The following is a 21,158-nucleotide window of genomic DNA, read 5'->3' as shown; positions in this document are numbered from 1 at the left end:
CATATTTTCAGTTGTTTCACACTTTTGTGTTAAGTATATAATTCCACATGTGTTAATTCATAGTTTTGATGCCTTCAGTGTGAATGTACAATTTTCATAGTCATGAAAATACAGAAATTTCTTCAAATGATAAGGTGTGTCCAAACTTTTGGTCTGTACTGTGGCACACACACACACACACACACACACACACACACACACACACACACACACACACACACACACACACAGCTCCAGCAAAGTGGATGGGATTTATAGAGATCGAATGCCAATTGTGCTTTTATTTTACTCAGTGTAAACTGCCCTGCTGTGCACGTTTCAAATCCATAACATATCAATTGCTCTTGCGGGTATGGTGGATTTTCTCTTTGGATTTTCCCCATAGACTCTTTAGATGCATGAGAGTCTTTTACCTGCGGATTTTTTGCACCTGTTACTTTTCAACAGCGGAAACGCATGTAATCAGAACCAAAGTATATCAAGTTTTTTTTCAAATCAAAAAAACAAAGTATCAAAAGCAAAGCAGCTTTTTTTCAAAGCATGTCACACCAAGAAGAGACAAAAAACTCAGCAATAAATGTAAAAAAAAGCACACATAAAAGCTATTAAAAACTGCAAGTAACCTAATTTAAATAATATATGCAGAAATTCTGCAACCTCAAACTCTCCAAAATCTCATCATGGGAACATAGCCCAACACAAACAATGCAATCAAAATGTTTCTTAAAAAAAAAAAAAAGTGCAACCATTTCTTTACCATTAATTTAACAGATGCTACTTCTGGTTTACTGCATAGGCTGTGTGTCAGGTGCACTAGAGCTAGAGGTGTTATTGGTTTGTATGGCTTGATAAGCATTTTCATGTGTTTCAAGTTTTGTTTTGGTTTGTTTTTTTACCCAAAAGTAGAATTGCATGCAAAGCAAAAATGTATGATGCTGGACTCTGACACCTCTCTGGAAATCCACAGCAAATTACACAACATGCAGATGTGGTTATGAGAACTGTCCACATGTAACATAAAAAATACACCCAGGGAAACAAGTGTGCTGCAGATGTTTAAGGGGAACCGGTCACTTTTTTCATGCTGCACAAACCACGGACAGCACAAATCATTCACCGGCAGCACGATTGCAGCCATATATTTCTCTGCAACAATGCGGCATTTCAGAGAAAACATGGTTTACAGAGCCAGTCTGGGACTATATGAAGAGAACGGACTAGTCCAGCACTGCCGGACAGCTTTTTCCTGCATCACTCCAGGTGATTGAAATGTCTCCTCCTATGTACTCTCATGGGAAAGACCTGTTGATGAACTAAAGCGGTGTAGGGAGAGGCCAGCCGACTGCACAGGACTAGTCGTGTCTCTCGCTAGAATCCAAACTATGTTCTCTCTAAAGTGCCGCAGTCTTTCAGAGAGAAATACTTGTCTGCAATTATGCCCATGGATTGGTCAGCTTGAATCATGTGACAAGTTCCCTTTATATCTCCAATTTGCTTATTCCACATGTAGCACAAATGTTATAACGCTGCAAATCTGCAGCGAGAAAAGACCTTTCATTTCTATGTTTTTCCTGATCTGTGCCCTACACCTGTGACACTTGGTTTGTGTGAATCACTATTGTACCGGAGCTATCTGGTATCCAGATATGTACACTTGGGTCATTTTCCGCTGCTTTTGGTTACTAGACATAACGGACACCTCCATGAATTTGTTACTGTTTCATCAATGTTCTTGGCTTCCTGATATTTGTGATGCTTCGTATTACTTACCGGCTGATTTCCAGTTCAATATTGGTGACTTTTTATGTTCTGTCATAGTTGACAGTTGTAGTATTTTGTAGGGTTTTTTGTTTTCTATTTCCTTTTGTAATTGTTTAATGATTGTGAGACCAAGGCTTAATCAGTATTCACAGTAGGAGTTTTTACACCTACTGTATATTGACAGCTTTTTTTTTTTTTTTTTCCCCTTTTCCTTTGCCGGTGCCAGTTCTTTCCTATGGAGTTCCGTGACTTATGCCACATATGATTCACACCCCCATACCAAAAAAGTGTAGTTTGCAAAATTAGTGTTTTCGGTTATGTGGGGGTTTTTTTGTGTTTTTTTTTTTACTTCTGTAGCCACCTATCCACCTGTAGAAGCCAAGCACAGCTTATTCCTCTACAGCATACGTGTCAAGCTCTAGCCCGTGGGCCAAATCTGGCCCGCAGGGTGGTTATATTTGGCCCGCGACACCAGAACAGCCACCCCTATGTGGGGCCGTTATTCTGTATTGGGGACTGTGAGGCCCATTATACTGTATGGAGGGCTATGTGGGGGCCCTTTATTCTGTGTGGAGGGCTATGTGGGGGCCCTTTATTCTGTGTGGAGGGCTATGTGGGGGCCCTTTATTCTATGTGGGGGCCCTTTATTCTGTGTGGAGGGCTATGTGGGGCCCGCTATACTGTATACTGGTTGGCCCGTGACTTTGTCAAAGTTTTTCATTCTGACCCTCTGTGGCTCTAAGGCTGCGTGCCCACGTAGCGTTTTTCAAGCGTTTATGCTGCGGAATTTCCGCAGCGGAAACGCTTGTGAAACGCTAGGTAATCCGCACCCCATGGTCCCCAAGGGGATTCCGCATGTTCTATGCACATGCTGCGGATTTTTCCGCAGCGTTTATGCTGCGTACAAAAATCTGCAGCATGTCATTTAGGCTATGTGCCCACGATGCAGAAATGAAGCAGAAAATTTCTGCAGCATTTCTGCATCTCCCTGGCAGAAAAAACGCATGCAGATTGTGCATGCGTTTTTCCTGCAGAATACATGCGGATCCACATGCGGATTCACATGCGTTTCCGCATGCAGATTGACAAGCGCTTTCCAGGCGATAGCATCACTTGGAAAGTGCTTGACAACTAGGTCACACTGTATAAATCCATGCAAACAGCATGGATTTATACAGTGTGAACCGTAAAAATTAAAACAAATAAAGCTATACTCACCCCCGAGGCCCCGGCGTGGCTGCAGCGCTGCTTCCTGGCTGGTTCCTGGCTGCCGGCATATCGTGAGTCAGAGCGGTGAAGGGTCTGCGGTCACATGACTGTGACGTCACCGCAGGTCCTCAAGCGATGCCGGCATTCAGAGAGAAGCCTTCGGAAAGGTGAGTATAAACTTTATTTGTTATTTTATTCTTTTTTTTACAGGTACAATGGTACCCAGGTCTGGATGAGAGTCTCCTCTCCTCCAGAACTGGGTACCATCCGCACATAGAGACTCATAGAAGCCGCTTGTACAAATGTACAGTCGCGGTTTCTATACGTCTCAATGCAAGTCAAGTTCCGCTGCGCTTCCGCAAAATTAAATGACATGCTGCGGATTTTTGTACGCAGCATAAACGCTGCGGAAAAATCCGCAGCATGTGCATAGAACATGCGGAATCCCCTTGGGGACCATGGGGTGCGGATTACCTAGCGTTTCACAAGCGTTTCCGTTGCGGAAATTCCGCAGCATAAACGCTTGAAAAACGCTACGTGGGCACCCAGCCTCAATTTTGCGGAAGCGCAGCGGAACTCCCGCCATTGACTTGCATTGAGACGCATAGAAACCGCGACTGTACATTTGTACAAGCGGCTTCTATGCGTCTCTATGTGCGGATGGTTCCCAGTTCTGGAGGAGAGGAGACTCTCATCCAGACCTGGGTACCATTGTACCTGTAAAAAAAGAATAAAATAACAAAGTTTATACTCACCTTTCCGAAGGCTTTTCTCTGAATGCCGGCATCGCTTGAGGACCTGCGGTGACGTCACAGTCATGTGACCGCAGGCCCTTCACCGCTCTGTCTCGCGATATGCCGGCAGAAGGGAACCAGACAGGAACGAGCGCTGCAGCCACGCCGGGACCTCGGAGGTGAGTATAGCTTTATTTGTTTTAATTTTTACGGTCACACTGTATAAATGCATGCCATTTGCATGGATTTATATAGTGTGACCTAGTTTTCAAGCACTTTCCAAGTGATGCTATCGCCTGGAAAGCGCTTGTCAATCTGCATGCGGAAACGCATGTGGATCCGCATGTATTGTGCATGTGTTTTTCCTGCAGAATCTGCATGCATTTTTTCTGCCAGGGGGATGCAGAAATGCTGCAGAAATTTTCTACTTCATTTCTGCATCGTGGGCACATAGCCTAAGAGGACATCCCCCAATGAGCTTTTCACTGCAGATCTTGTGCAGTGAAACCCACAGCCGCATTTATCATATATTGTTTTCAAAATTGTGCATTACAAAACGTGAAATCTGCAGTATGAATTGATTTAAATCTACTATGCTGGTCGCTATACACACAGGGTTTTCTCCACAGCATGAGATCACTAAAAATGTCTTCCACAACAGGGGTACTGTAAAATGCAGTGGATACTCCTGCAAACTTGCTACATTTGCTTCTTGTAATATGTACAATACAGACCAACACTGGCCTTGCACTCTTTTTGTCCTACACTGGGTGCAATGGGGACCCATTCGGCTTGTATGTTTTACTGACAGATCTATATAAGTAGAAACCTTCATGACGGCTCCTGCTTCCTGCTGCACATACAGTGGCTTGTGAAAGTATTCACCTTCTTTGGCATTTTTCATGTTTTGCTGCCTCACAACCTGGAATTTCACTTTTTTTTTTTGAGGGTTTGTTCATCAGTTCATGTAAAAAAACATACCTATAACTATGAATGTTTGGTTTTCTTTTGAAGCAAACAGCAAATAGGACAAAACTTCCATTTGCATAACTATTAACCCCCCTTCTCCCCCCCCCCCCCCCAAAGTCAGTACTTTGTAGAGCCTTCTTTTGCGGCAGTTACAGCTGCAAGTCGCTTTGGATAAGTCTCTCTGAACTTTCCACATCTTGCCATTGGGATTTTGCCCATTCCTCAAGGCAAAACTGTTTCAGCTCCATCAAGTTAGATGGTTTCCTCTGATGACCAGCAATCTTCAAGTCACTGTCTGACCACAGATTCTCAGTTGGATTAAGGTCTGGGCTTTGACTGGGCCACTCCAAAACATTTACACGTTTCCCCTGAAACCACTCAAGTGTTGCTTTAGCAGTATGCTTTGGACCATTGTCTTGTTGGAAGGTGAACCTTCCGTTCAAGTCTCAAATCATTGACTGACTGAGAATTTTGCTCAAGAATATCCCTGTATTTTGCACCATCCATCTTTCCCTCGACCCAGACCATTTTCCCTGTTCCTGCTGCCAAAAAACATCCCCACAGCATGATGCTGCCACCATCATATTTCACTGTGGGGATGGCGTTCCTGGGGTTTTGAGCTGTGTTGATTTGGCGCCAGACATCGCGTTTACCTTGGTGGCCAAAAAGTTCAATTTTAGTCTCATCTGACCACAGCACCTTCGTCAATACGTTTGGGGAGTGTCCCACAAGTCTTTTTGAAAAACTCAAAACGAGCCTTACAATTTTTGTACTTAAGTAAAGGCAATTTTCTGCCCACTCTTCCATAACTGCCACCTGTCAAGCAGTATTGGCGCTAACCAGGTCCCTAGAACTAGGGGGACCCCAGTCTATTTCTGTCCTCCGGATTACTCCTGAAGGTGGGGATGCTGGGTTCATGTGCCTTACTATGCTCCTAAATCAACCCTGATCTGTCCCCTCCACCTACCCCTCTACTGTGAGGTGGGAAGCCGAAGTGTATAGGAATTCACTAACCAGACAATGGAAGACATACAGGGATAAATGAAAACAGCAATCATACAAAATAGACTCACCAAGCAGAGTGGAACACAAAGGAGTTAGAGGAAGGAGAAACCAAATAGCAGAGGATGGGGGATGCACACACAAACAAAACTCCAAACAACAATCTCCTGTACTGTACATATCTCCAACCACAAACTACACCTCCAACTCCACACCAGGCAGTAAGAACTGCCACTGGCAATCCCGAAGTGCCAGAGATTAGCATATATAGCAGAGGGGGGTGGCAGCTGAGACAATCCAGGTAGGAAAGCTCCAGGAGCCTCAACTGAATAGATTAACCCTTGCACTGCTAGCAAGGAAAAAACCTGTACTATTTAATAAAATGATGAAGTACTTCTAACCAGTGCAGGAGTTCATTAAACCAGATGCCGTGAATATCTGCCCCCTCTCTGTCGCGGTATTCCCGTGACACTACCTCTATGGAATATACAGCTTATTGTGGTCGTATGGATAGATACTCCATGTCTCTGCTTGGGAACTCTGCAGCTCCTTCAGGGTTACCTTTGGTCTCTGGGCTGCTTCTCTGATTAATGACCTCCTTGCCTGGGCTGAGAGTTTTGGTGGGCGGCCCTCTCTTGGCAGGTTTGTTGTGGTACCATGTTCTTTCCATTTGATGATAATGGATTTGATTATTCTCCGGGGTATCATCAGAGATTGGGACATTTTTTTTTATAACCCAACCCTGACTTGTACTTCTCAACAACTTTGTCCCTGACAGTTTGGAGATCTCCTTGGTCTTCATGGTGTTGTTTGGTTAATGGTGCCTCTTGCTTAATGGTGTTGTAGCCTCTGTGGACTTCCTTTCACTGAGCATGTGACTTCTGAAGTTAATTGCTTGCACCAGAAATTTTTTTTGGGGCTTCATGGCAAAAGGGATGAATACATATGCACATGCCACTATTTATTTGATCCCATAAATTTGCATTTTTGCCTATATTTTTCTCACTTCACCAACTTAGACTATTTAGAGCTGATGCATCACACACAAATCGGATAACAAAAATATTTAAACACAGGTTGTAATGTAACACAATAGGTAAAAAGCTAAGAGGGATGAATACTTTTGCAAGTCACTGTACATGATGGGAGAGAGAACTGAACAAATTACTTACAGCTGCTCACTATACCCGCATATTTAGAGGGTCATTGTAAAGTAGCTAAATCCTTATAAAGTCTATACACATACATAGCTCTCCAAAATGAGCCGAAAAATACTGACAGACATTTTGATGGTGACACCCTTTAATAAAATAACCGTAACTTGCTTCTTAAATCCTCTGCCGCTTCTGAGGTGATGCACATAGTTCACACTACAGCCCGGCACTGTCCTCAGCCTTCACATGATCTGTGTGCATGACCGCATTGCGTCAGGTTGGGTGGAGACCATCGGGGTGGTTCTGGAACAGTGAGGGGTTTGCAAAGTGTGTTATGTAAATGTTTCTTGCAAAACATTATTGAGGGCTTAGGTCGCATTCACACAGCTGTGTTCTGCCAATTTCCTTTTTTTTTTTTTCCCCTGTGGACAGAATTCCTACTTTTGCTGCACCCTGCTAATATTCTTTTGTTTGTTTTGCATGTATCATTTGTTACCACTTGTACCCATGCTATGCTTAACACTTTTGTAATTTTTTTTTCGCACCATTTGGACTTGGTAAGTCTTTAGGTTTACAGTAGGGCGTCTTCTTCAGAAGTTAAGGCTGAACCATATTAAAGGATTGTTCACTGTAGACGCTTTCACATAACACGGAGCAGCGTGAGTCCGTTTACCTCGTTTTAAAGCTGCATCAATGCAAACTAAGTTTTCTGAAGAAAAGTGGTCCGAGTTTGCTTCGTCAGGGCTTCTCAAACTTTTTCTACTGGAGTCTGATTAGATGAACCAAGCTGATGTCTTGGCCTCACCATCTGTAGTGGAAGTCAACGCCCAAATGTAAAAATGTTTTTTTTTTTTGTCTCCTGATCCCAATATAAGATTAACATTAAGTGCATAATAAGTTAATTATGTAAAACTAGAGACTGCCACAGCCAAAGAAAGGACTGTGCAGAATATAATCCCTACTATAAAAACTGCCTGTACCTACATGGTATATGCAAACCTCTGTGTATCCAGAAGTATCTTCTGTGCATATACTGCGTGTAGGGCATAGTGTAATGTGAAAGGATGAGAGACAATCTTTATAAAATGAAGAAAGCATTGTTACTTGCCACCTGGAGCTTCACATCTTGTGGTCTCTGCTGGGACTAGAAGTGATCTCATGGTCAAATAACTGATGGATTGGCTCGGAGTGGTAACTAACACTTATATCTTCAGTTTCTAAAGATCCCTTCAATCTAGCAAGTTTTGAAAAGCTCCTTGAAAATCCCTTTTAAGACATTTATGAATTGGTGCCCTGGAAGTCGTATGAAAGGGGTGCTTGGAACAAGTTTTATAGCATCCCAACTCCTCTTACTGTTGTAAGGAACAAGGAAAGAGTAGTCACAAATAATATACTGTAGTGCAGGGTATGAGAGCGTGGAATATTGCCCGGAGTATGTCCATAAGAGTGTTCCCATGTAAGGGACGTAAGACTCCTCAGCATTCTCCACTCTTCCATAGCCTTCAATATAAAGAGCTGCATGTGTTTCCAAAGTATATGGAGAATGTGAGGATACACAGCGGATAGCCAGCCCCTAATTACCTAAATAAGGTTCCCGGAGCATGGACCTGTACCTGTCAGTTGGGAATACACCTTTATCACAAAACTCGTGTATATTGTGTATGTAATGTACATTAGCTGTGGTTTGTCTATGCACTTTCCCCACTATAGATGGGATACAGGCTTATTACTAGAAGTAACGGAGTATGCCATTATAAGGGCTGGAAGAGACCACTTGTGGGGCGCTCAGACGGACAAGATAGTAAAATCTATTGTTTTCTCCATCCCTTCTTGTAGTTTTCTTAAGTCAATTTTGTGACAAGGAAAGTTCTGCAGAAGTGAATAATCTCTTTAATTTGCTTTCCGTGTTCATTGATAACGTGTCCTCTGGTATGGCTGTGGTCAGGACTGCTGTTCTCCTGTACATGTAGGCTGATATCTCTATATGTAGCAGATAACCCAGGATCCACCAAGGTCTTTACATGACATTTCCCTCTAATAATGCATCCCCTTCTGTCCAATTGTTTAAATCAGTTTCTTGCCTTTTATATTTTTAGAAAAAATTAAGCAACAATTATGGGTAGTCACCAAGTTGTCTCTTCTGCAAACCGCCTGCGCTTTTGTTCATAGTTGACCCTTTATCTGAGCTACGATTAAGTGGAAAAATATCCTCAGATTAACATTTGCTACACGCTAATATCCATTACCTATGCGTAGACTTATCCTCACAGAATTCTGAGATTTTTCTGCTCTTTAGACTACAGAATTTAGAATGCAGCTCCGGAATAAATTCCGTTTGTAATTCAGGATAACTGCAATATACAGATTGGCTTTTTTTGAAAAAGAAAACATTTTAGTGAGCGTAACGCATTTGGTTAAGGTTTTGAATTCTTCACCCAGGTATTGGTGGGTGTCAGATCCCACTGACTATTAGCAGCAAAATTTAGGAAAAAAAGAAGTGTCCACTTGATTAAAAATAAGACTTCAATTTACTTGTTATTCATTAAAAGACAAAGTCCCACATCCTAAAAAGAAAAACCTGGCGTGTTAATGCCATAGTAAATCACAAAGGTTCACGGGGGTAGATTTAAAAAACATTTAAAACCAATCCTGTGAGGACACAACTGTGTAATCCTATTTCACATAATGCATCGGTTGCTAAATACACAATGGGAAAAATACATGAAATAATTGATGTGTCGAAGAAACTACTTCTTTTCTATAAATGATTTCATTTTTGAAATTCATGCCCTTAGGGTATTTTGTATCAAAGTTAAAATCCAATAAGTCTCCCTTCACAAAAGGTTCCTCTGCCGCCTCTAATTGGGAATGTAACCTCTTCAATGCCGTAAAAAAATAAATTACTTGTCGTTTTCCATGTAATTGCTCAAAATGCTTGACTGCAACAGAACAAGATTTATTATTTATATTAGATAAATGTTCTGTTCATTTTTCTTCAACCTTCTGATGGTGCAGCCAGCATATCGATATTACAATTTTTGCATTCAATGCAATGTACCACATGGTGGGTATCCCAGTACATGAAAGTATTAATCGCTTTATTAAATGACCCTCTGTTTTATCGCCTACTTATAAATTTGTGTCTGATAAACTCACACTCTCAGTAGCGAAAACGCCACCATCAGAGCAGATACCCTTTGGTGAACTACTGAGGGTTAAGTGTATTGCTTTAGAGGTGTGATTGGGATGACAACCAGAAGCCTGGTGTTAGAACCCTCCTGTTTGTTTTTTCCATCTTGTGTTTTGCGGTCATGTGACCATCTGCCTTTATATTCCAGCTCCGCCCTCCTGGCTGTGCTGGACTTCAGTGTTTGACTGTTTCTCTAGCCTGGTGCTTCTGTGCCTTTCTCTGTCAAGTTCACTTGGTCCTCTGGGAACTCTAGTACATTTTTGTCAGTTTGTCTTTTTGTGTTCTGCAACAACTTTTCTGTTTAGGAGGTGTCCCATTTTTGTCCCAGTCCTTAGTTCTTTTAGGGACCCCTCCCTTAATTCTATAGGTCTTCGTTCAGACTAGCCGAGGACTAAGGCGGGTCTGTTCACTAGGAAGTGTACGTGAAGTTTTGCAGTTATTGAGTGATAATTCACTCTTTGCTTACCTGGAGAAATGTGAGTTCGCTGTGCAGAAAATTAGTCTTCAGCGAGGGCTTTGAGATGGACCCTGTGAAGGTTCAGGCTCTGCAGGAATGGCCTAGGCCTATTGATTTGAAATCTATACAGAGATTTTTGGGTTTTGCCAATTATTACAGGAAATTCATTAAGAATTTTTCTGTAATTGTTAAACCTCTAACCGATCTCACCAGGAAAGGTGCGAATACGGCCCAGTGGACTACTGAGGCCATTGAAGCGTTTCAGTATCTCAAAGAGAGGTTCAGCTCTGCCCCTATCCTTATACAGCCTGATGAGACCAAGCCTTTTTTGGTCGAGGTCGATGCTTCATCGGTGGGGGTCCCCTCCCTTAATTCTATAGGTCTTTGTTCAGACTAGCCGAGGACTAAGGCTGGTCTGTTCACTAGGAACAGGCAGCCCGCTACATCGTAGGGATTCAGCTTAGTCTTACTGTATGGACAGTTTTCCCCTATCTTTCCTTAGTACATGTTGCGGATCATAACACCTGGAGAATAGAATTGCCAGAGATTTTCTTTCTATATAGCCTAGTGTGAACAATACCTGAGCAGTTGTCTCCTTATAACTCAATATCTAGGAATTGGGCTGTAACATCAGGGCAAGCAGCTGTAAAATATAAATTGCATATATTATTCAGATACAGTCTGAAGTCTTGTACTGTGGCAACATCGCCAGAAAACATGAGGAGCATCTTCTGTCTGTAGATGGAAAAGCTCTGCTTAAAGTAACTATACTGTAATGGATAATGAACAGCCATGAGAATACATTGTTTCAAATCTTTAGAATATGAACTGTATTGCTTAAGATTATACTGTTTGATACTAGATGTGCTCCTCTTTATTGTATGGCAGCGGCAGCCATATCATGTGTGTTGATACTGGGTGAGCTCCTCTTCACGGTATTGCAACTGCAGCCATATCACAAGGAATGCAAGAATATAGATATCATGCCTAGGTTTGGGAATTTGATCTGGTGACCTCTGGCACTGTGGTCAGTTCTCCTGTTTGCTGAGCTATTGCCATTTTCTTTCCTGTCCTTCTGATGGCTCCTATTGCCTTTATTTTTCTTTTTTGGGTGTGCTGCTCTTCAGGTGTTTACTATTGTCCCGTTTTGGTTGTCCTATCACTTCTGGGATGGGCTACACTGTATATATTCTCCCTTCACTACACTTCCTTGCTGGCTATACTTTTTTAGTAGATTAGTGCTAAAACGTTCCAGCTCTTCAGCGAAAGGATTTTCCCTGTTAAGCAAACACCTTTTGTATTTCTGCCATGTATTTATCTGCCTTCCTAGCACCTTTCCTTTATCCTCAGTTAGGTTGGAGGGAGATTATTCTTGCTTCATTTATTATTCTCCTTATTTCCATGTCTTGCACGTGCTTTAAGTTTCCTCACCCTGGATCCCTGGATCCCTCCACACACTTTCCCTCTCTTGGTTAGCTGTGCACAGCGGCCTCCCCTCTGGTTCCTCAGGAGATATGAGAAACCCCTTGACATCAAATATATATCTTTTTTTGCTGATTTTATTAATTTTAAAATGGGCTTTAGATAATTTTATGTAAATTGAGTATGAATATTCTTCCTCTTGTAGCTTTTTTTTTTTCAGTGTTCCTATTAGGAAGCAGAGGAACCTTTTGCATAGGGATGCTTTTTGGATTTTAATTTTGGATACGAAATACCATAATGGCATGAAATTCAAAAATGATCAGTTATTTCATGAAAATGAGTAATTTTTCATGTACTTTCTATGTAGTTCCTTTTGTGTATTTAACATGTGCAATATGTTATATTGGATTACACAATTATGGGTATCCTCACTTGATTGGTTTTGATTTACTCCCATGAACGTTTTGTTTCTTTATAGCTAAGGGCATGAGCACGCCAGCAACTCTTCAGCTTTTCTTTCTACCATGTGAAACTTTGTATTTTTTTTAATGAATAACAAACAAAGGGAAGTCGTATTTTTCATCAGGTGGATGATCGTGGACATTTTTTTTGTCCCTAGATGCAGCTTTTTATGTAGATTTGTTAATCTTAAACGGGTTATCCAGGCTAACAGTAGGAAATGCAAAACAAAAAAAAATCCCCTGTTGGATCTAATTTCTGCTGTTCTTTGCTACAGAGGTGACATGCCATGCATCCTCTTGACCACTGCACCCAATCTTTAGCCTCATTGATCTTGTGCAATACCCCCGAGTCCAGGCTGCATTGGTCTTTTGGCTGTACGGTATGTCACAGATGCAGGAAAATAAAGGTTGGCAGGGACCGCTAGGGCGTTAGTGCAGAAATGTTGGGGGGATTTATCTGGTGAGTATTTTTTTTATTTTGGATACCCCCCTCCACTATTGATGTAGAAGGTTCCAATAAGTGTTAGTGTGTTACCACTTCACTTCTCGCTGTTTTCACATGTGTATAGTTTGCTTTTGTTTGCTTTTCCCTGTATTTATTTAAAGGAAATGTGTTATCAGGAAATGACCAATTTTGTTTAAATCAGGTTTTTACATTAAATGTTTTTTTTGTTAATATTTAATTTCAGTTTTCCATAATATTTGTTAAAAAATCTAATTTTCACACTGGCCATTAGGTCTACACTAGATTCACACTTGTAGTCCTGTGCAGAAAACTTTTCAGAATTTTCATTAACATCAGACAGAATTACTATGGAAGGTAGCATTTCTATATACGGAAGATAACACCGGATCCACTATGGATGGTCACAGCTCACCTCCTCCACCTTTCTGTACAGTGGCCTTTGGCCTGGTGAGCACATACTTCAGTACAATTAGGGTCTGAGTTAGCCTACTGCTGCTAATGTTCATGTGCCCAACAGGAATATTGGGCCTAGTGAACGGTGTAAAAATTACAAGATTTTATTTTTTTGATTATACATGGTGATATGGAAATAAATGTATTGTTTATCATTTTAGCACCTGATTTAGAAAATGGGACATTTTGTAATTACACATTTTTTAAATGATTATTTTTTCCCTGTGTGCTCATCCCTACCCATAAGCACTGGTCTCTCCATTGTAGAACAGATCCTGATGTATACAGTGGAGCTGAATAACACCATGTTCTTTCTATCAGATCGCTCTATTAAAGCTAGTGTCCCTTGGTACAATAATTGGAAAGAAACATTGACGGATCTCAACAAGTCCAAGTTCTATTCAGGTAGTATTGTGACGGGGACTGAGAAAAAAAATTGCCCTCCACTTAATCCATGTCAAATTTTTTTCAGTCACTCTTCCCTTTGTCGTTGTGCTGGGACTATCTAGCAACCTCTAAGGGTACGTTCACATGTGCAGATTTTCCACTGTGGATTTTGTCATAAATCCACCGCATATCCACGTGTTATATGTGAATTGTCGCAGATTTTTTTCTGCAGTTAATGGGAGAGATTAAATTTTGTCATCTTTTCTGCTACTGTAACATGCTACAGATTTTATTCTCACAAATCTGGCAGATCTGCAGCCTGTCTGCCATGTGTGAACATACTTTTAATCCAAAATTTACCCAATGTAAAATATAGGGATTGGTGATGGTTAACTGTAATCTGACTTCTTATCTTAATTTACTAACAAAACCTGCGAAGAAATAAAGGAAAAAGACTTGTTGAATGAAGTTATATCTGAATGTTCTGCTTTTAGTGTATAAAAATGTCTGTTCTTTAACATCATAACATTCTAAGTTTTTAAAGGGATTTTCCAAAAAATTGCAGGTTATTTCCCATTGGTGGTATAGAGGATAACTTACCGTATATTCCGGCGTATAAGACGACTTTTGAAGACTGAAAAATCTTCTGTCTAGTCTTCTGTCTAGTCTGGGGTCGTCTTATACGCCGGTAATGCTTTTGAACTTTCAGAAATTGACATGCGGGGATACTCTGGGGGTGTTAATAAGCTGCCGTGGCCGTATCCCTGCCATGTTGGAGTTAATATAAGGTGGAGGGAGTTAAAATACGGCGGCGGTAGGTTCAGACAGTCAGCGCTTCTGTGCTGAAACTGACACATCGCTGCGTATTCCCAGCTCCGGACACAGCGCAGGGCTTCTGTGCCGACAGCTTTCACTTGTCACAGAAGCGCTGCGCTGTGTCCGGAGCAGGGAAGTTCGCATCGCTTCTGTGACAATATATGAAAAGCCGGCAATTCAGCAGCGGCATAAGCCGGCACCCGACAATTTAGAATAGTAAGAATAGAGAATCACACATAGATTAGATAGATAGAAACATGTCAGTCACATATATATGAAGTACAGTGACAGTATTGCTTACTGTACTTGTCATTTAGTGTAAAGGATTTATTAAAACAAATATTAGTGTTTTCATGCACCGTCTCTTTAAAAAAGCCGGCCGGCAATTCAGCAGCGGTACCCGACAATTTATAACAGAAAGAATAGAGCATCACACATAGATTAGATAGATAGAAACATGTCAGTCACATATATATGAAGTACAGTGACAGTGCTGGTTACTGTACTTGTCATCTAGTGTTAAAATAACGGATTTATTTAAAAAAAAAATTGGCGTGGGGTTCCCCTTAATTTTAGTCTCTAGCGGAGGTTAAGCAGACGGCTGGGGCAGATGTTTGAAGCCTGGGAAGGGGGTAATACCCACGGAGTTTCCCAGGCTACTAATATCAGCCCCCAGCTGAATACCTAGCCTTTACTAGCAATTAAAATGGGGGATCCCAAAAAAATGACGTGGGGTCCCCCCTATTTTAATAGCTAGCAAAGGCTAGGCAGACAGCTGGAGGCTGATATTAATAGCCCAGGAAGGGTGCCATGAATATTGGCCCCCTCCCAGGCTAGAAACACCAGCCGTCAGCCGCCCCAGAAATGGCGCATCCGTAGGATGCGCCAATTCTGGCACTTGGCCTCGCTCTTCCCACTGCCCTGTAGCGGTGGCAGTGGGGTAATAGGGTTGGGGTTGATGTCAGCTTATAATGCCAGCTGACATCAAGCCCAGGTTAGTAATGGAGAGGAATCTATAAGACACCCCCATTACTAACCCCATAGTAAAAGTTAAAAAAACCACAAACACCCAGAATAAAGTCCTTTAATTGAAATAAACACACAATTCTTTATTGTTCTAAATTAAACCATACTTACCGTCACGCCCATTCCAGCTGAAGCCAACGATCTCCTGCAATAAAAGTAAAATAATAAAGCAACCTCATCCTTACCTCTCCCTGGTTCCCAGGACAGCTTCAGCTCTGCTACATCGAGATGACAAGCGGGACCGCAGCAGAACGCTGCCATCCAGCCTGTCATCCCGCAGACACTGAGAAGCGCAGGCATGCTTGCGCTCCTCAGTGTCTCGCTGTGACGGCATCCAGATGAGCCGACAATGAACTCAGCTCACCTCATGCACGTCCGTCACTGACAGCGTGGGAAACTTCTACTGCGCATGCGGGGAGCAGGAGAATTTTCCCACGCTGTCAGTGACGTGCATGAGGTGAGCCGAGTTCATTGGACATGATCTCGGCTCATCTGGATGCCGTCACAGTCAGACACTGAGGAGCACAAGCATGCCTGCGCTTCTCAGTGTCTGCCGCATGGCAAGCTGAACGGCAGCGTTCTGCTGCGGTGCAGCCTGTCATGTGAATGTAGCAGAGCTGGACCGGTCCTGGGAACCATGGAGAGGTAAGGATGAGGTTGCTTTATTATTTTACTTTTATTGCAGGAGATCGTTGGCTTCAGCTGGAATGGGCGTGATGGTAAGTATGGTTTAATTTAGAACATTAAAAAATTGTCTTTATTTCAATTAAAGGACTTTTTTCTGGGTGTTTGTGTTTTTTTTAAATACTTTACTAGAAATTCATGGTGGTCATGTCTAATATTGGCGTGACCCCATGAATTTCGGGCTCAGGGCCAGCTGATAATGCCAAGCTGGCCCTAACCCCTTTATTACCCAGTGAGCCACCGCACCAGGGCCCTGGATGAGTTGGGTACAGCGCCAGAAGATGGCGCTTCTATGAACGCGCCATTTTCCGGGGTGGCTGCGGACTGCAATTTGCAGCGGGGGGGGTGGGGGGGCAGAAAGCTTGGGCCTCCCTGCGCTGCGGATTCCAGCCCCCAGCTGCCTAGTTGTACCTGGCTGGACACAAAAATAGGGCGAAGCCCCACGTCTTTTTTTTTTAATTATTTCATGAAATAATTTAAAAAAAAAAAAGGGCTTCCCTATATTGTTGTGTCCGGCCAGGTACAAATAGGCAGCTGGTGGTTGGGGGCAGCCCGTTCCTGCCTGCTGTACCTGGCTGGACACAAAAATATGGCGCAGCCCACGTCAACATTTTTGGGAAAAATTAATTACAAAATTAATCATTTAGGGACTGCATCTTTATTAACACCTCAATTGTCATTTAGTGTTAAAATAAAGGATTTTTTAAAAAGAAAATTGGCGTGGGATCCACCATCATTATAGTCTCTAGCGGAGGTTAAGCAGACGGCTGGGGCAGATGTTTGAAGTCTGGGAAGAGGGTAATACCCACGGAGCTTCCCAGGCTACTAATATCAGCCCCCAGCTGAATACCTAGCCTTTACTAGCTATTAGAATGGGGGACCCCCCCAAAAAATGACGTGGGGTCCCCCCTATTTTAATATGTTTGAGTGACAGTTTTCCTGCTATATACCTGCATGTCATAAGAATTTAAATTAAAAAAGGACCATGTTAAATTCAAATCTGTTTTTTTTTTATTTTTACCGGTGTTTGGTATGCGTTGGAAAAGGGGTAGTCTTATACGGTGAATATATCCTAAACTCTATATTTTAACAGGAAAGTAGGGGGGTCGTCTTATACACCAGGTCGTCTTATACGCCGGAATATACGGTAATGATTACTGGGTGGGGACAAAGGTTAAGATCCCCAGCGATCCAAAGAATAGCACTCTATAGCGCCCCATCTCGATTAAAGCGGAGGTGCCCATTTCTAGTATATGGCACTTCCAAGGAGAGCTGGGCACAGAACTTGGCTATTTCCCACAGTCCCATTGACCATGAACAGAAGCTGATCATCTGCACCTCCATTCATGCTGGGGTGAAGCCCTGTTCTCTGGATCGCTGGGGGTCTTACCCTTTTTCCCTCTCAGCAATCAGTTAAGTTATCCCCTATCTGATAGATACGACATAACTGGTAATATTGGTAAAACCCCTTTAGTCTGTGTCTCCATATTCACCTCCATAACTGTGTTTACTGGGTCTAGCATTGAATGCGACCAGTACTGATGAGCATCAAGAGGTATAAGCCGATCCGAAAACCAGAAACACTGCAATTGTAGTAACCAGTTCTGAGCCTTTGTATTAGGAACGACTGATGACGTCTTCTATAACAACCATTTGTGTTATTCCCATTACTATTTAAAAAATGAAGGATGGATCGTGGTCTGTTATTATGAGTCACAGTTTTATTTCTTATTAATTTTAGTTTCTATACTAGAAGACCATTATGTGTGAAAATATTTGAAGCTTTTTTTTAATTTTTTTTATTAAATGCGTCATTCTTTTTGATTGCGCTAATAACATTATGGCCTAAGCCTCTCTAAGTGGTTACGCACTGGATATTTTTCTGCTTTGTACATCTAAGTCTGCTCTGTATGTATAACATATCTATTCCGGACATTCAGGCCACATGTGCAATGTTTACTATATAGCTCGGTCACTTTCGCAGTCTGTAGTTCTCTTCACAAGGGCCCATACATTTAAAAGCTACTTTATATGCCCAAGAAACTGTTTGCACCATGTAGATGGGGGGGGGGGGGGGGGGTCGCTGATGAATCAGTAACCAGTCATCTAATCAGCAGGGGAATGAAATGAAAATGAATGATTGGACTCTGCCAAGCTGTTATTTTGTTAGTCTAGGAGTGCTGAGGACATTGACTTCTGAGTGCCTTGTATCTTCCCCATCACAGAGGACACGCTCAGTCCCAAGGTGCCTGGACCTGTCAGACAGCCTCCAAACCCTCATCAACCTGATGTGAAGATAATGTGGGGGGAGATCATTGTGTATAACTACTCCAGCATGATGCCTACAAATTGGCTCTCATCCATGAAGAACGCTGGTTCTCTTGTGCCACCTACTTGAGGTAGCCATACTATATAAGTCAATGTCAACCCTTTTTGCGAGCCTTGCCACTTGACTTGGGGTGTTTAGCCAAAACAGAATTTTCTCCATAAGGAAAACACTTCTATTCCCTTTGAGTAAGAAACTGCTCATGTTTCAAGGCTCGTTAAAGGGTCGGCATTTGCTTTATAGGATGCCTACCACCAATAGGTGCCACCAGGTAGACTACTGCCTACAGGCTGCTCTATTTTTTTTTTAGCAAAAGGCTAGAAAATGTAACCTAGGCAAGAGCGCAGATGTGAACTTAGCCTTACAATTTCTTAATATAAAGTGGGTAAAAAAGGTATTTTAATCTACTTCCCACCCCCCTCCCCCTTATATATCCCTGTCTCCCCTTAGTCTGTGTATTCACTGGTCTACAGCTTGGAGATCGCTATATATGTGTACACTGACTTATTGATGCCTTCTGTTTATTTTACAGCAACTACACCTTGGTTTGAGTCCTACCGGGAGAGCTTTTTTCAGTCCATGCCAGCCTCAGATCATGAATTTTTAAACCACTACTTGGCATGTATCCTATTTAATGCATCTTTATTGCTCTGAATAACTCTACTGCGGTATCAGGTGAACATTGGGGGGAGGGAGGGAGAGGCTGACCGTCTGTCAGAGGATGCTGGGGAAAGAAGAATTGGGCATGTTGGATTTCAACATACCCAATCTTTTGTTCTCGTGGTAGATAAGTCTCTGACAGGTGTCGGGCAGTGGCTCATTTTCTTTTTTACCTATTGACAACTGCATGTGTGAGTTGGCTTTAAGAGTTGCCAGGTATCAGCAAATGGGTAAATAATTTATCCCATCAAGATCCTTCAGTATAGAGATCTAGGTTTTACACTGTAATAACATTTCCGAGAAAACCAGAAGTGTCCGCTGGGCAGCTTCTCTCCATCTTCTCTATGCGCTGCTGCATCCAGATGTGAGGTCTCCCCCCGATTGTGTATAGAGGTGGGAAATGGAAAAGTGCCACTTCTGTCACTGTGATGGATTGCAAATGTAATTTGGGTGGCTGCTGATTATAGGTGTAAAGTGCAGTTTTCATGACCACATCTGGTGGTATTGTGTCCTTCAAGTCCCCTTTGTACTTAAGTCATTGACTTAACAAGTTCTTCAGGCATGCTGGTTGTTTCTTCACATGAGCCCGAACCTGTGGACCAGTTCTTAAAGTTATCGCAGGAGCAGCATCGGATACAGCACAATAATGACTATTCCTATCCCAAGTGGTTTACACCCAACACATTGAAGTATTATGTGCTGCTGCATGATGTCAGCGGTGAGGATGAGAAAAGGTGAGCTCTGAAACTGTACAAAAATGTGTTTTTGTTTTGAAATGTGTACAAAATAAGTGTGGTCAGTGCAAAATGTGGCCTAATACTGCTCCGTCCACAGCCGTGTGTACGGAGTGCTGTGGGTGTACCACAAGGAGCGGTTCCTCATTGCTTCATTCACATGAATTCCACCATCGGCCATCTCACGGGAATATACGGGGAGGGTGCTGGCGGGCAGTCATAGCTACCCCTGACCCCAGCAAAGCAGCTCCTGCTTTTTGATATCAGGATGAAATGACGGCAACCATATCTCTTTATTTTAAGAGGTTAACCATTTCATGACTCCGATTGCTTCTTCCCCTTTTCCAAAATTCAGTTTGTGCACTTTGGTTTCCTGCTGTAAGCTCCGTATAGTCGGCAGGTTATACCGTATTATTGTCCACTTAGTGTTTTAGGACACCGCTTAATCCATTAAATTTGGGTGTTTTATTCAGTCCCATTGCCCAGATATATAAAATCGGCCCCTTAGACATAGTCTGCTTTTACGAACATCTGTGAAGGAATGGGTCGTTCTAAAGCACTCACAGGTCGTGTAATAGGATGACACTGCTGTAACAAGACGGCTCTTGTCATTTCTTCCTTTCTACATATTCCATGATCAACTATGAGTGGAATTATTGTAAAATAAAAGCTTTTAGGAACCCACCACTACTCAGCCACAAAGTAGAGACCACTTACAGTCGCTGAGTACGGAGGCACATAGTGCAAAAATTGTTCACTGAGCGCTTCATGGTATAGTTTTCCATGGCCGAAAACCTGCATGTATGTCTTACATGTGTAAGCACAATGCCAAGCATCAGATGGAGTGGTGTAAAGCCGCTACCAAATGACGCTTCTCTATCTGGCAGTCTGATGGGTGAGTGGGTAAAATGAATGCCAGGAGAACATTACCTGACTGCGTTTTGCCCACTGTAAAAATTGGTGGAAGAGGCATAATGCTATGAGTTGTTTATCAGGAGTTGTCCTTGGTCCTTTAGTTAAAGGGTTTTCCCACAAACGTTTGTTCATTTTAATCAATAGATCTTGGAATAATAAGTTCCACAATTGGATGTGTTTAAATAAAATGTTCCTGTGCTGAGATAATCTTATAAATGTGCCCCTGCTGTGTACTGTGTAATGGCTGTGTCTGACCGTGCAGGGACATGGTCTGATCATACCACAGCTCCTGGGCAAGGGAGGGAGCAAAAGATTATACAGACATTACAGCA

General features: G+C 42.3%; 1 protein-coding gene across 2 annotated transcripts in view; it reads left to right on the top strand.

Annotated features, from left to right (window-relative positions):
• Window positions 1–21,158, top strand: part of TRAPPC8 (trafficking protein particle complex subunit 8) — a 61,820-nt gene that overhangs the window by 4,743 nt on the left and 35,919 nt on the right. The window contains exons 3-5 of one of the 2 annotated variants that reach the window (XM_073679205.1): window positions 13,600–13,683; window positions 19,050–19,139; window positions 19,737–19,911. In XM_073679205.1, the coding sequence (XP_073535306.1) occupies window positions 13,600–13,683; window positions 19,050–19,139; window positions 19,737–19,911 (349 nt within the window). The remainder of the gene's footprint in view (window positions 1–13,599; window positions 13,684–19,049; window positions 19,140–19,736; window positions 19,912–21,158) is intronic. The other variant, XM_073679206.1, reaches the window with a different exon arrangement.

The sequence above is a fragment of the Phyllobates terribilis genome, unplaced genomic scaffold (assembly GCF_046119375.1).
Source record: "Phyllobates terribilis strain yellow unplaced genomic scaffold, ASM4611937v1 Scaffold_4__5_contigs__length_816908805, whole genome shotgun sequence".
NCBI lineage: Eukaryota > Metazoa > Chordata > Amphibia > Anura > Dendrobatidae > Phyllobates > Phyllobates terribilis.
Note: the sequence above shows the minus strand (reverse complement) of the source record. Positions and strands in the feature narration are given on the sequence as shown.